General features: G+C 44.3%; 1 protein-coding gene and 1 long non-coding RNA gene across 2 annotated transcripts in view; one reads left to right on the top strand and one right to left on the bottom strand.

Moving 5' to 3' along the window:
- Positions 1-15,021, bottom strand: part of LOC132589317 (uncharacterized) — a 131,299-nt gene that overhangs the window by 6,881 nt on the left and 109,397 nt on the right. The window lies entirely within an intron of this gene.
- TSHR (thyroid stimulating hormone receptor) overlaps positions 1-15,021 on the top strand; it is a 113,216-nt gene that overhangs the window by 51,746 nt on the left and 46,449 nt on the right. Inside the window, exons 2-4 of the mRNA XM_060262023.1 lie at positions 2,687-2,758; positions 10,033-10,107; positions 13,934-14,008. Coding sequence (XP_060118006.1) covers positions 2,687-2,758; positions 10,033-10,107; positions 13,934-14,008 — 222 coding nt within the window. The remainder of the gene's footprint in view (positions 1-2,686; positions 2,759-10,032; positions 10,108-13,933; positions 14,009-15,021) is intronic.

Below are 15,021 nucleotides of genomic sequence, written 5' to 3'. Positions count from 1 at the left end.
CTTCTCTCCAGTTTGAGAGCAGAATCACTGTCATGTAATTCCTTCCATCCCATCTATCTCAGGCAGTTCAACAGATCTGATGATCTTTTATTATAACATGCTTCTGAAAGACCTGGATGAATGAGAATAAACACCTTTCATTCAATTCTAGGCAAGGCAAACCACAAATATTTCTATTTTGAAACCTGCTCTGGGAGACTGGTATGGATCCACAAAGTCTATCTCATTCAAGACTTCCTGGAATTACGTATGCCTACTTACCTTTGCCCCTAAAAAACAGACTTAAAACAGGGCTTGGTTATTCAAATAAACCAAGTCATAGAATCACAAAGTTGGAAGGAATCTCCAGGGTCATCTAGGCCAACCCCCTGCACAATGCAAGAAATTCACACTGAGTGATCCCTGTTTCAGGCCCAGAAGATGGCAAAACAAAACAAAAACTCCAGGATCCCTGGCCAAACTGGGATCCCTGGAGAAAAAATTGCTGCCTGACTCTATAAAGTGGTGAACAGCATTTCCTTGGGCATGTAAGAAGTGGTCACAAGAATTAAGCATTGATGCAACCAGGGCTTTTTTTGTAGAAAAAGCCCAGCAGGAATTTCCCATGCCTTCCCCAGCACACCCGCCACAGCAGGTGTGCTGGGGAAGGCTGAAGGCATCGGGGAGGTGTTTAAAGATGCCTCCCTATGCCTTCCCCAGTGTGTCAGCCTGAGCCCTGGCCAGCCCAGGCAGGAGTGCACAGAAGCAGTGATCCCAAGAAACCTGTTCCACTGAGGAACCGCTCAGTCAGGAATTTCTTCCTAATGTTGAGCCAGAAACTCTTTTGATTTAATTTCAACCCCATTGGTTCTGGTCCAACCTCCTGGGGCAACAGAAAACCACTCCACACCATCTGCTACATGACAGCCCTTCAGGTACTTGAAGATAGTGATCATATCACTTCTCAGTCGTCCAAATAGGGTGAGTTTTTGCGTAGAGTCAACATATCACATCATCACATCCTTTAAAGTCCTAGTAACAATCCCTTCTTCCAAGGAGATTTTTCCCCATTGTTGTTCAAAGGGTATTTAGTATAGCTTGAGTGGATTTCACAAGGCAAGGAACAAAGGCACAAGTGGTGGACCTCAAATTTCCAAACCTCTTGACTGTATCCTTGGCAACAACAGTTAGGACTGACACATCAGAACTAACACATAGATTAAATATTCTCTAACATTATTTTTAAAGGATGCTCTTATGGTCAGTTTTCAGACAAAATATGTTTTAGAACAGGGCTTTTAGCCCCAATGGTGGACCTCCTGATGTTTTTTTGGCCACTGTGTGACACAGAGTGTTGGACTGGATGGGCCATTGGCCTGTTCCAACATGGCTTCTCTTGTGTTCTTAACAATACAAGACAGACTGCTGCAGAATAAACAGATTCAATATACAACAGCAGACAGATAACCTTCAGAAATATATCATAAGAGGCAAACATAATGAAAAGGTGAGGCAGTGATCCATGGTAAAAGAATAACCAAGTGTTACAAATACACAAGAAGGTCTATATTTTAATTTGTGAAATGCTTGAGATAATGGAATTTACTTCTTCAGTCTTCTGATCAAAGTTCTTTTCTGTTGGTATTTTACTTGAGTAGCATTGGGATTCTGAAGAATTATTTAAGGCCTCATGGGAGTATCTGAAGTGGTATTCTGTACAGCTCTTTATTATAGGAATTAAAATAATCAGTAAGAGCTCCTTCCTATTGGGACCTAATTACAGGCTAAGGCATGTAACCAAACTCCCAGGCCCCATTTATTTTTATTTTTGCTAGTAGGGGGGGGGCGTCTTGTAGGAAGGGGCCAGTTTGAAGTGATGAAAGGGCCAGAGGTTTGTGTGCTAAACCCATTTCATACTTAAAACTTTTCTAATCCAAAACTCCCCTCTCCAAGCAGCTTTCCATTATAAAAAGGACCATCATATTTTGAACACATGTATTTGTCTGTGGCTTGCAGATGGACAATTGCCATTTTGGCCAAAGTTAGCAAACAAAATCAAGGTGGCTTCTACTTCTATTTGCATTGTTTGGATTCCAACTCATTAGGTTTTTAATATCAGTGTATTCATTTATAATTCATCTGTAACAGCTCATAGGGAGAATACTGAAAGGCAAAGGTTTAAATGTCTGCCTGTTTGTGTAATCAGTTTTCCCAAGAGTAGCATTCATCATATAATGTTTGTTCTTTGCTTACAAAAAAAAAGGGGGGGGGACAAAAAGTTAAAAAGCATAGAGCAGTCATCTAACATGTTTAAATATAAAAAGCTCAGTTCAGTGAATCTCCACAATCTCAATACCACAGACAAAAATACAAATTAAAAATATTAATTCTTAGCCCATGAAATAATAGTTTTTCAAGCACTCTTAAAAGCCAGTAATGAAGATCCAGTTTCTCACAGAGATAAGTCACTGAGAGGAAGGGCAGATCCAAGATGCTTAGTTTTCTTCTGTTTGAAGAAACATTTTTCAGAAATTTTAATAATGTGCGTTTCTAGGAAGGAAGTTCAGTGATTAATCACTGAAATTTTGTTACGACTTTGTATTGTTTTATGCTGTTCTATTTTTATTATCTTTGGTAGCCATTTTGTGCACAGTAGTAGTGGGATATGTTTTCAAAATTAAAAAAATACATATTTTTTTTCCTTCAGGAGATTCATAGAAACCCATCTAAGAATAATTCCCAGAGAAGCATTCTCCAATCTCCTCAACATTTCAAGAATGTAAGTTTTTTCCTCCCTACATTTTTTATATTGTAATAACAAGGGAAACAGAAGAACCTTATTAATAATTAATTTTATTACTATGAGATACTAAAAAGGAAGCTTGCAAGATCTCTGTAGAATGATGGAAGAATTTTATTCTCTGTTCAGTCTTGGGTTCCAGCATATAATCGACCAGCTCAGGAAACAGATTCTTATATCTCTTATTTTAAATTTCATGCAGTCTTTTCATGCGTACTATTACAGTGTGTTGCATAAAATGCCATTTCTCCAAGAAGTGTTTACAGTGCAACCTTAAATAGAGTTACACTATTTTAAACCCATTAACTTCAGTTGACTTAGAAGGGTGCTTAGGATGGAACTGTTAGTCTCATTTCATGGTTGAGTCTGCAATTGAACTCTGGTCTCCAAGTTCAAAGTCCAGCACTCAATCCATTTGGAGAACTGCTAGTCTAACTCAGTACAAGGCAGCTTCATTAGTTCCTACACTTATTTCCCTCTGCCATTGTTTGATGCTAAGAAGAAAATAAAAGGACAATTGAAATACTTGAGCTCAAAAACTTGATTCCTGGCAGAACTATTAGTATTTCTGCTGCAGTATATACAATGAAGATACAAAAGGAGTGAAGGAATTATAGGAAACTAGTTCTCAGTAATTCACCTTCCTAGATTTGTTCTTCCCAGAACTATGCTTTCTATAACAAATTTGCAGAGTACCACAGACTGAATATATGGATGAATGTACGCCTTGCTCCATGTGTCTTTTAAGTTGACCTTCTATAGCGCACTTGCTGACGAAAGTGTTGGAAATAGGTAGCCTTCTCCTACAGACCGGAAGTAGCTTTCAGGTAGGGCAATAAGACAGTTGCCCATGAAACTCTCATGGGATACCTATCTGCAGTTTGCCAGTGTCAGTGCTGGGGCACAGGTTTTGTCCCAGTGAAATGTACCCATGTGCAGATTTGCCCCACAGGAATGAATGAATGTCATTCACCTTTATGGGTGAAAGTAGAGGTATGTAGTCAGGGACACCATGTGGGGGAGATCTCAATCCCCCTCGCCCTCTTGTGAACCCAAAGTTCTGGCAAGAGAACAAAGATTTTGCCTCTTCTTAATTGTATCCCCTGGTAACAACCTGTTCACTTTGTTCTTTTGAATTCAATGGATGTCATTGAGAACTGAGCCACCCTTTGTGTGCTTGCAATGTAACAGAAAACTGAGAGAGTAATGGCATGTTGGGCACTGAATGTGACAGACAGAGACTTGAGACTGAATACTGTGTGTGTATTTAGTATGTGTGTGTATATATATGAGAAATAAAAAAGACTCTTTTTGGAATTGGAAGGAGGGCCTTATAACCAAGGATGATTGCCCACCAAGGTCGGAATAACGAGTCGGACACGATATATTGGATTGAAATTGGGCCACTTTATTAACTTACAACATGAACAGCAAGGGAACCCCCACCAGCGGCCTGGCCAGGGCTAGGGGTCACCGCGACCGCTCCCCTGCCATTAACGGGCGAGGACCCAGCCCCCCTTCCGGAGCTGAGCTGCTCAGCTCCCTCCAGGCAGGCCCAGCGGGGAGGCCCGCACCAGAGGGCCCAAACCCAGACGCACGTCTCGGCGGAAAGGCACCCTCTAGCCGAGCCTCCTGGACAGTCTGCATTCTCCAACCCGGGTCTCCAAACCCCAAGGCCGATCATGCCAGACCCCAAATTTTCCCCCAAAGTGGGGGATGCTTCACAGTCCTCCCCTAGCCGCATAGTGTCCTAAACCCCTAAAACCTGCCAACTAAAGTGACCGCCTATTTAAAGGCACCATCCCAGAGCCAATTCCACAATCCACTGCACTGCTATGCAGGGTAGGCGAAAAACACACCCCAGCACCAGCCAATCAGCTGGGGCGTAAAAAATTCCTACCCGGCTCCCCGAATGAGGCAACCAGCGATGCCCACATAGCAGACAGGGCGGGTGGGAGGGCCGATCATCGAGGGACTGAAGAGAGGGACGGGGAGCTAGCCGTTGACTCGGCTAAACCCCGCCCCCTGAAAAGCGCGCCCAAACAGCGCGCAGTCCAACTCTCCCGCCCTGGAGGGCAAACAGCTCTAAGCAGCCTAGCAGCTACGCTGCAGGCTGCAAGTTTACGATTGCCCACCAAGGTCGGAATAACGAGTCGGACACGATATATTGGATTGAAATTGGGCCACTTTATTAACTTACAACATGAACAGCAAGGGAACCCCCACCAGCGGCCTGGCCAGGGCTAGGGGTCACCGCGACCGCTCCCCTGCCATTAATGGGCGAGGACCCAGCCCCCCTTCCGGAGCTGAGCTGCTCAGCTCCCTCCAGGCAGGCCCAGCGGGGAGGCCCGCACCAGAGGGCCCAAACCCAGACGCACGTCTCGGCGGAAAGGCACCCTCTAGCCGAGCCTCCTGGACAGTCTGCATTCTCCAACCCGGGTCTCCAAACCCCAAGGCCGATCATGCCAGACCCCAAATTTTCCCCCAAAGTGGGGGATGCTTCACAGTCCTCCCCTAGCCGCATAGTGTCCTAAACCCCTAAAACCTGCCACTAATAAGGCCAAGTCTCTACTTAGGGCTTAGTACCCACCGGGAGGCCCAAAGCCACCCGCAACCCTTGCTGCAAATCTCTCAGAAAAAGCACGTTACCCTTTTCCGAGAGATGCACCCCATCCCCTCTGTAGAGGTCAGGACATCTCGCTGAAATATCCGGATGGGGTAAATAGTGGCCCAAACCCTTTGCAAGTAATTTTTTAATTTCTTTATTGGCTTTATACCTAGCCCTTTCTAAGGCTGCAGGGTCCACAGCATGACGCCACACTTGGCGGGGCAGCATGGCTGACCAAACTATCGTGGTCTCTGGCCATCGCTCCCTGATGCGCTGGAAGTCATCCCGGGCTTGCCACACCAAGGCCTTACCCTTCAATAACCCCAGATCATTACCTCCCAGGTGAACCATTAAGACCTGTGGAGGAGGACCCGCTCTATCTTTGAATAACAACGGCAGCAAGCCTGGCCACTGGAGGCCCCGGCGCCCCTGCCATTCGATGACCGCATGCTTGCTGAGTCCCAGCTGAGAGCCGACCGCAGTTCTCCGTGCTTGAAGACCAGCCCAAAACACGTAGCTATGGCCGCAGATGAGAACTCGGCACCGGCTCCTCTGGCCAGGAACAGCAGCATCTAAAAAGAGAAAAACCATTAAACACAAACAGAACCAACTCCTGCACACAATCCAATGTGCTCAATGCCCGCAAAAGGGGCGTATGTACACCTTATAGGCTGAAGAACGCCAACGCTACGCTGCAGGCTGCAAGTTTACGAATATAAACAAATCACCAGTGTTTGTAGAGAAAAAATTAAGAAAGCTAAAGCTCAGTATGAACTTAGGCTGGCCAAAGATGCTAAAAACAACAAAAAAAGGGTTCTTTTCTTATGTTCAGAGTAAGAAAAAGAGCAAGGACATGGTAGGCCCATTGCGAGGGCAAGAAAGTGAAATTGTAACAGGTAATGAAGAGAGGGCGGAACTGCTCAATTCCTACTTTTCCTCAGTCTTTTCTTCTGAGGGAAACGGTGCTCAATATGGCAAAAACAGAACATATAAGGAGGGTATGAAGTTCCAACCTAGGATCATCATAGGGGTAGTACATAAACACCTAGTTTCTTTAAATGAAACTAAGTCCTCGGAGCCAGCTGAATTGCATCCAAGGGTTCTAAAACAGCTTGTGGATGTAATTTCTGAGCCTCTGGCTATTATTTTTGAGAATTCTTGGAGAACAGGAGAGGTGTTGGAAGATTGGAGGCAGGCGAATGTTGTCCCCATCTTCAAGAAGGGGAAAAAAGATGATTCGGATAACTACCAACCCATCAGCTTGACGTCTATACCTGGAAAAGTTTTAGAACAAATCATCAAACAGTTGGTCCTGGAATGGATGTGATTATTAAGAGCCAGCATGGTTTTCTCAAGAACAAGTCATGTCAGACTAACCTGATCTTTTTTTTTGAGAAAGTGACTACCTTGCTGGATCAGAGGAATGCTGTAGACATTGTTTATCTTGATTTCAGTAAGGCTTTTGATAAGGTTCCACATACTGTCCTTGTTGACAAGTTGGTAAAATGTGGTTTGGATCCTGTTACCATTAGGTGGATCTGTAACTGTTTGACAGATCGCACCCAAAGAGTGCTTGTGAATGGTTCCTCATCCTCTTGGAGAGGAGTGACAAGTGTAGTGCCTCAAGGATCTGTCCTGGGACCTGTTTTGTTCAACATCTTCATAAATGATTTGGATGAAGGAATAGAGGGAATGCTTATTAAATTTGCAGATGATACTAAATTGGGAGAGGTTGCAAACACAGAAGAAGACAAACAGGCTGGAAAACTGGGCTAAAACCAATAAAAAGGGGAGGGACAGTGGCTCAGTGGTAGAGCATCTGCTTGGTAAGCAGAAGGTCCCAGGTTCAATCCCTGGCATCTCCAAAAAATGGTCCAGGCAAAAAGGTGTGAAAAACCTCAGCTTGAGACCCTGGAGAGCCGCTGCCAGTCTGAGTAGACAATACTGACTTTGATGGACCAAGGGTCTGATTCAGTATAAGGCAGCTTCATATGTTCATATGTTCAAAATGAATTTTAACAGGGATAAATGTAAAGTTCTGCATTTAGTTTTGAAAAATCCAATGAATGGTTATAGGATGGAGGAGACTTGTCTTAGCAGTAGTATGTGCTAAAAAGATCTAGGGGTCTTAGTGGATCATACGCTGAACATGAGTCCACAGTGTGATGCGGTGGCTAAAGAGGCAAATGCAATTTTGGGCTGTATCAACAGAAGCATAGTGTCCAGATCACGTGATGTGATGGTATTGCTTTACTCTGCTCTTGTAAGACCTCACCTGGAGTATTGTGTTCAGTTTTGAGCACCACATTTTAAGAAGGATATAGACGAGCTGGAATGGATCCAGAGGGGGGCAACAAAGATGGTGAGGGGACTGGAGACCAAGTCCTATGAGAAAAGGTTGAAGGAGCTGGGGATGTTTAGCCTGGAGAGGAGGCAGCTGAGAGGTGATATGATCACCATCTTCAAGTACTTGAAGGGGTGTCATATAGAGGATGGTGTGGAATTGTTTTCTGTGGCCCCGGAAGGTAGGACCAGAACCAATGGATTGAAATTAAATCTAAAGAATTTCTGGCTCAACATTAGGAAGGACTTCCTGAGCGTTAGAGTGATTCCTCAGTGGAACAGGCTTCCTCGGGAGGTGGTGGGCTCTCCTTCCTTGGAGGTTTTTAACAGAGGCTAAATGGCCATCTGACAGCAATGAAGATCCTGTGAATTTAGGGGGAAGTGTTTGTGAGTTTCCTGCATTGTGCAGGAGGTTGGACTAGATGACCCTAGAGGTCCCTTCCAAGAAGGGGATGGCAAAAGAAGAGATGGCTGCACAGCATTACTGATGTAACTAACACAAATTTGAGCAGACTTTGGAGGATCGTGGAAGACAGGAGGGCCTGATGTGACTTGGTCCATGGGATTGCAAAGAATCAGACTTGACTATGCAACTGAACAACAAAAAAGTTTACTATCACCATGGACATGTTCTAGTATAAGAGCTAAAGGGGGGATATATAAAGACCTGTATATGCCACTGATAGGATGATCTTGGAAGATTCCAAAAACTCCCTATGTGAACAAATTGCACACTTGTGCACAACCAGAGATAGAAACTTTAGAACAGGGGTGTCAAACATGTGGCCTGGGGGCTGAATTAGGCCGCTGGAGGGCTCCTATCAGGCTCCTGAGCAACTGGCTGTCATCTGCTTCCTTCTGCATCACAGCTTGCTTTGCCAGGCTTGCACAGTCGCACAGGAGCTACACAGCAAAGCCTCTCTTCCTTCTCAGTTTGGCAGAGGCTTTTCTCTTGGGGAGGAAGAGTTTGCCTTGCCAGGCTTTCTCAATCACACGTATAAACAATGACATCTCCATGTGTAGGTATGTGAAGCATATTAATCTCCAGTTGTCTGTTTTATGTATTTTATTTCTTTCTGATACAAACTATTGAATCAGTAATGTGACAATGTTAATGTCTCAGTATTAATCACAGTACATTTCACATACAGAGTCTTGACATACAGTCCCTGGAAACGTTAAATACAATCTAATTAGTATATATATATCAGTGCTACAATGCAAACAGCATTCCTCCCAACAGTTTTTATGTCTATATAGGCCTACACAGCCCATTTCATATCTCACTTTCTTCAGGGGAATATAAAACTATAATTCTTGATATGCGGAGACTCCGGTGTGCTTATAGGCTTCCTTTATCTTGCCCTACTGTGTTCCCTCAGCACTGTTTGGTTTTCTCAAGAACACTGGAGTCTAGGATATAAAGAATTATAGCTTTATATTCCCCTGAAGAAGGTGAGATATGAAATGGAATGTGTAGGCCTATATAGACATAAACATTATCACATTGGTGATTCAATAGTTTGTATCAGAAAGATATAAAATACATAAAACCGACAATTGGAGATTAATATATTCCACATTCCTACACATGGAGAGTTAATTTTTATACTTGTAACTTACACTCTCATGTTTCCTGCTTTGGGTTTTCTCAATCACACAGCAGAGCTATGAGCCAAGCCTCTCTTCCTTCTGTTGGCTGAGGCTCTTCCCTCTCCAGGTCGCCCAGGGGAAGGAAAGAAAGAGCCAGAGTTTCCTTTGCCCAATTCCCTGGATCCCATGGAAGAGATAAAATGAAAGCACCGTTAAGACAAACAAGTACTAATGTTTTAAGTTTATATATATATTGCATAAATTTTGCAATATATCTAATCTTAAAACATTAGCACTCAGAACCAATTGGTAATTGAAACTGTTGCAAAATTTTTGTATCTAGCATCTAGGAGGTGCTCATTGTGTTTGCAAATTGCCAATTGATGGATGGACTGGTTCCCTGTCAGGTTGGATATTATGCCAATAAATGTTTTTGAACTTGAACTTGATAGGATGATCGTAAGATATGACAGAGTAAGAACCATAGATATTCATGCATATAATAGTCAGTGTGGTAGCAATTTGGCTTAACAAAGTGGGCAGTGTAGAAAAACTGCTAATATTCAGGATAAATGTCATATCTGAAACAATAAGCAAAATATTAAGAGTACAAGAAGACAAATGGTGAATGAATACAATGCATTCCATTGATAGCATGCATCTGCCTTCATGTGTGACCTTCCTCCTTTTTCCTCTTTTTTAAATGTAGCTATATCTCCATAGATGCAGCTCTGCACATGTTGGAGGCTGATTCTTTCAGCAATTTAAGCAAGGTCATCCATATGTAAGTATATGAAAATAAATCCTTTGAAAAATAATGTATCACATATTAAAATCTCTCAATTTTTAATGAGTTCAAACCTTCTATTCTGTTTTCAGCCATTCAGATTATCTTTATTGTTATAATTTGTATTAATATCCCTCTTTCTCCCTCATGGGAACCTGAAGCAACTTGCCACACCATTCTCCTTTCTGCCACTTTAAGGTAGGATAGACTGAGAGGCTATGATGGGTCTGAGATCAACCAGCAAGCTTTCATGGCAGAGCAGGGATTCCAACCCAGATCCTAGGTCCTAGTCTACCAGTCTAACCACTATCAGATTCACTGATCATAAGAATCATACTTGTTGTCTCTAAATTCCACTTTATTGTTTACTAGGAGCAAGGCCCATTGTGAAGAAAATACAACAGGCTCTAGAAGGAGGCTCTGGACAAGTGCCCACCACCCTTGCTGTCTTCCCACCCACCCAAGTGAAGGCATTGACTCCCCTGACCACCTCAAGGGAAGCTGATCTCTGCCATCTAGAGAGCAGTTGTAGATCTGAGTGATCACCAGTGGTTCCCCAGGAGTAAATGGCATTGTACCTGTCTGAGGTCATATCCCTCCTCAAATCCCTCCCTCTCCATGCCCCACCACTTAAATCTCCAGGAATTTCCTAACCTGGAGTTCGCAACCCTATCTCCTTCCCTTTATCTGCCACTCTGACTTCAGGTTTCCATTGCTTTTCCCCCTCCCTGCAGCCTCTACATCAGAAAATAACAGTCTTTCTCCACAGTGGCGGGGGGGGGGGGACCAAAGCAGCTTATATCATTCTCCTCTCCCCCCTTGGCCTTGGACCAGCCATAGCTTTCACAGGAGTTGCTGTAGCTTTCACACAGCTGCTGTAAAGAGCTCTCTCAGTCCCACCTACCTCTCAGGGTGTCTGTTGTGGGGAGGGGGAAGGTAAAGAAGATTGTGACCACTCTGAGACTCTGAGTTTCAGAGTATAAGGTGGGATATCAATCCAATATCTTTTTCCCACCAACCCAAATGAAGGCATTCACTCTCCCACCCACCTCAGGGGGAGCTGATGTCTGTCATCTGGAGTGTAGCTGAAAGTTCCAGTCATAGATAACACTGTTCTAAGGCTGTTGACTTCAGTGGTGCTGATTTTGCACTAGCCTTTGTTCCGGTATCACTTCCCTTTTCCCTCCGGTTCTTTCACGGGATTTCACACACATTGCCGCAGAAACACAATGGATTTAGTAGCATAGAACTCTGTCTAGAATTACATTGTTAATTGTTGATCACCATAAGCATAGATGACTCTGAAATGGGATTAGGCAGATTCACAGAAAATAAGACTGATTTCGCATTAGGGCTTGTTCCAGGTAGAGAGCCCTTTTGCCCCTGGCACTTCTCTCCATTTTCACACAAGCTGCCACAGAGCTCCAAGTTGGCGCACCACTTTTTTGCAGCAAGCAGAAACCAATTGTAAGAGGATCTTGCTTGCTGCGGGAAAGTGGCATGCCAACTTGCAGCTCTGCAGCAGCTTGTGCAAAAATGGAGAGAAACGCCGGGAGCAAAAGGGTTCTCCACCCAGAACAAGCCTAGTGCAAAACTGGTATTAGTCTATCGATGGCTGTTCACTACTGTGACAGAACTGACCTGATTTGACCTTCAGACCCAGTCCCATCAGCTCCCTCTTGGGTTGCCTACAGGCAGGGATGGCTCAAGAGTGTGTGGTGCTCCAGGCAGACTCACTGTCCGCCACCCCCCACCCTGGGGGCCCTAGGCGCATGCACGTGTGCGCACACACCTCAGGCCAGGCCACCCCCTCCCCTCCCTTCTGCGGTGCCGTGCTCTGACATCCCCCTCCCCATTGCACTCAGAGGAGCACTGCTAGAATTGCCCCTACCCTTGTAGACGTGGCCCAGGCATTTCTGTGCTTTTGCTTTAATCTTTTTATTTATTTATCTAAGATTTATATCCCGCCCTTCCCACTAGGTGGCTCAGGGCGGCTTACAACATATAAAACTAACATGGAATCTAAAATTAAACATTAAAATTAACATTTCATAATTTACAGTTAAAAATCTAAACAATTGTTATATACATACACATTAAACTCAGACGGCGGTCCTACAGCTACACTCATCGGTTACAAGTTCAGTATTTGATGTTCAGTCTTCGATATTCAGTACTCAGTGCTGATTAGTTGTGGGCCAGCCGGAAGAGGGATGTCTTACAGGCCCTGCGGAATTGAGTAAGATCCCGCAGGGCCCTTACCTCTTCCGGCAGCTGGTTCCACCAAGATGGAGCCATTACGGAGAAGGCCCGGTCTCTTGTAACTTTCAAGCGGGCTTCCTTTGGCCCGGGGACAACCAGGAGGTTTTGGGTTCCTGATCTTAGTGCTCGCTGGGGAACGTGTGGAAAGAGACGGTCCCTCAGGTAGGCAGGTCCTAGGCCATAGGCCTAGGTCCCTCAGGTAGGCAGGTCCTAGGTCCTAGGCCATAGGTCCTAGGCCTTGAGTTAGCGCTTGATGAAGCTTTGCAACCCTTCACTTCTGGTGGTTTCAGAAGTGAGGAGGGAGCAAAGCCTCATCGAGTCCTCTCTCAAGAGAGAGTGCGGAGATGCCCAGGCCACTTCTAAAAGGGTAGGGGCAATTCTAGCGGTGCTCCTTTGAGCGCGCTGGGGACGGTGGTGGTGGAACAAGGTGCCATAGAAGGGAAGGGGGGAGGGAGGAGGCGATGCAGCAGTACAGCGATGGCAGCGTGGGGGGGGGAGGCAAACTAGACATTTGTCTTGAATGCGAGGAGGGGGGAGAGCCCAATTTGACGCACACACCTCAGTACCCTAGGCAAATGCCTAGTTTGCCTAGTGGGCGAGCCGACCCTGCCTACAGGAAGTCTCCACATTCAGAGCTAGTAAATCTTCTATTACTAGTATTAAGACAGCACATCAGAAGGAAAAGAAGAAGAGAAAAGATTGGATTTATACCCTGCTCTTCACTTGAAGTTTCAGAGCAGTTTAGAATCCCCTTCCTCTCCCCACAACAGACACCCTGTAAGGTACATGAGGCTGAGAGAGCTCTTTGAGAACTGTGACTGACCCAAGGTCACCCAGAAGCTGCATCTGGAGGAGTGGGGAATCAACCCCAGTTCTCCAGAGCAGAGTCTGTCACTTTCAACCACTGCACCAAACTGGCTCTCAAGGAAGTCTTGGTCCCTCTGCTCTGTTTGTAGCCCACCCAGGTATCTGGTTGGTCATTGTGTGAAATGGACCACTGACTGGTCTGATCTAAAAGGGTATGTTCTTAGGTTGTTTTAGAAATTTTAAATTGTTTTAGTGTGTGATTTTATTCATTTTCATTGGGTCACCCAGATATGCAGGAAAGAAGTTTATAAATTTTGTTGTGAAGTTGTGGTGTTGAACTATAATAAGCAAAGTACGCCTCAAAGAAAAGGACTGGATAATCTTGAAACTAAACTACAAATACTCTCTCTTGAATGAGAGTTCAAATCTGTATATATTAGAAAGTTTTACCTCAGCAATCTCAAGGTTTAGAGATTGCTCCACATATACATATGCATGCATATATATATTCCCTGCTATATATAAATCTTGACTACTCCACATATCATTCACACAAATGTTAAAGCTTTCCTGATATATATTCCCTGCCTGTTTAATAAAATCTTCAATTAGGGGTATTTTGACTTGTTTTTACTTTTCTGTTACAATTATTTCTGAGGTCTTTCTAAGAAAACTGGAAGAGGTCATATCTGTTGAAGAAATCATTCACACAAATGTTAAAGCTTTCCTGATTTTGTTTTTAATATTTGAACAGAGAAATTCGAAATGCTAGAAACCTAAGTTACATACATCCTGATGCCTTTAAGAATCTCCCACAGCTAAAAAACTTGTAAGTACCTGAATCAAAACTGTCTGGTGCTTCTTTCTCCCAGTAAAATTGCTGCTGCTGTTTCCCTCCCCTCCCCCCCCCACACCCAAGAAATTATACCATTGATTATACAATGGTATAAGTAATGGGTGTGTGTTAAAGTGCCAGCCTGTATCAAAAATCAGATCAAGATTGTTATGTCTTGAAACATAAGCTAATGTACCGCGTGCGATCGCTACAGAGGTGACCAGGGGAAACAAAGATATAAACAAGTTATTGTCCTGTGCAATGACTCAAATTTGAAGCGTCCAAAAATGGACTAGTTGTATGCATTAAAAAATCCAAAGCCAGTAAGATGGTGAGATCTCCTTTAGGAGAAACTACCTTGCACAGCATGCTACTCAAGCCAACTCCTTTACATTTTGCTGTACACAGACAAGTATCCTATCAAAATAGTGAGGGAGGAATTTGTAAGTTTTTAGTGCTGATCTTTTTTAAAAAAAATATGCATATTTGAGTTTAGGACTTCAGGAATATCTGTTGCCCACCTACCCCTCGAATGAAACACTACACAAGTTATGGGTTAAACTGGGAATTTTATTTACACATAAGCTGATCTGCACCATTACATACATCTTAAAACACGGGTTGCATTGAGCTTGCAAAGCAACAGAGCAAACCCACCCCAACTCAGGGCAAGGTCCAGAAGCTTCTGGACCCTATTCATCACTGCCTGCATGTCAGCACGTAGAGGGGATGGGAGAGCATATCCCAGTGCACCAGAAGCCAGTTTGGTGTAGTGGTTAAGTGTGTGGACTCTTATCTGGGAGAACCGGGTTTGATTCCCCACTCCTCCACTTGCACCTGCTGGAATGGCCTTGGGTTAGCCATAGCCCTGGCAGGGGTTGTCCTTGAAAGGGCAGCTGCTGTAAGAGCTCTCTTAGCCCCACCCACCTCACAGGGTGTCTGTTGTGGGGGAGGAAGGTAAAGGAGATTGTGAGCCGCTCTGAGACTCTTCGGAGTGGAGGGCGGGA

Source organism: Heteronotia binoei, chromosome 21 (genome assembly GCF_032191835.1).
Source record: "Heteronotia binoei isolate CCM8104 ecotype False Entrance Well chromosome 21, APGP_CSIRO_Hbin_v1, whole genome shotgun sequence".
Lineage (NCBI taxonomy): Eukaryota > Metazoa > Chordata > Lepidosauria > Squamata > Gekkonidae > Heteronotia > Heteronotia binoei.
The sequence above is the reverse complement of the archived record's forward strand: the minus strand, read 5'-3'. Positions and strand labels throughout refer to the sequence as shown.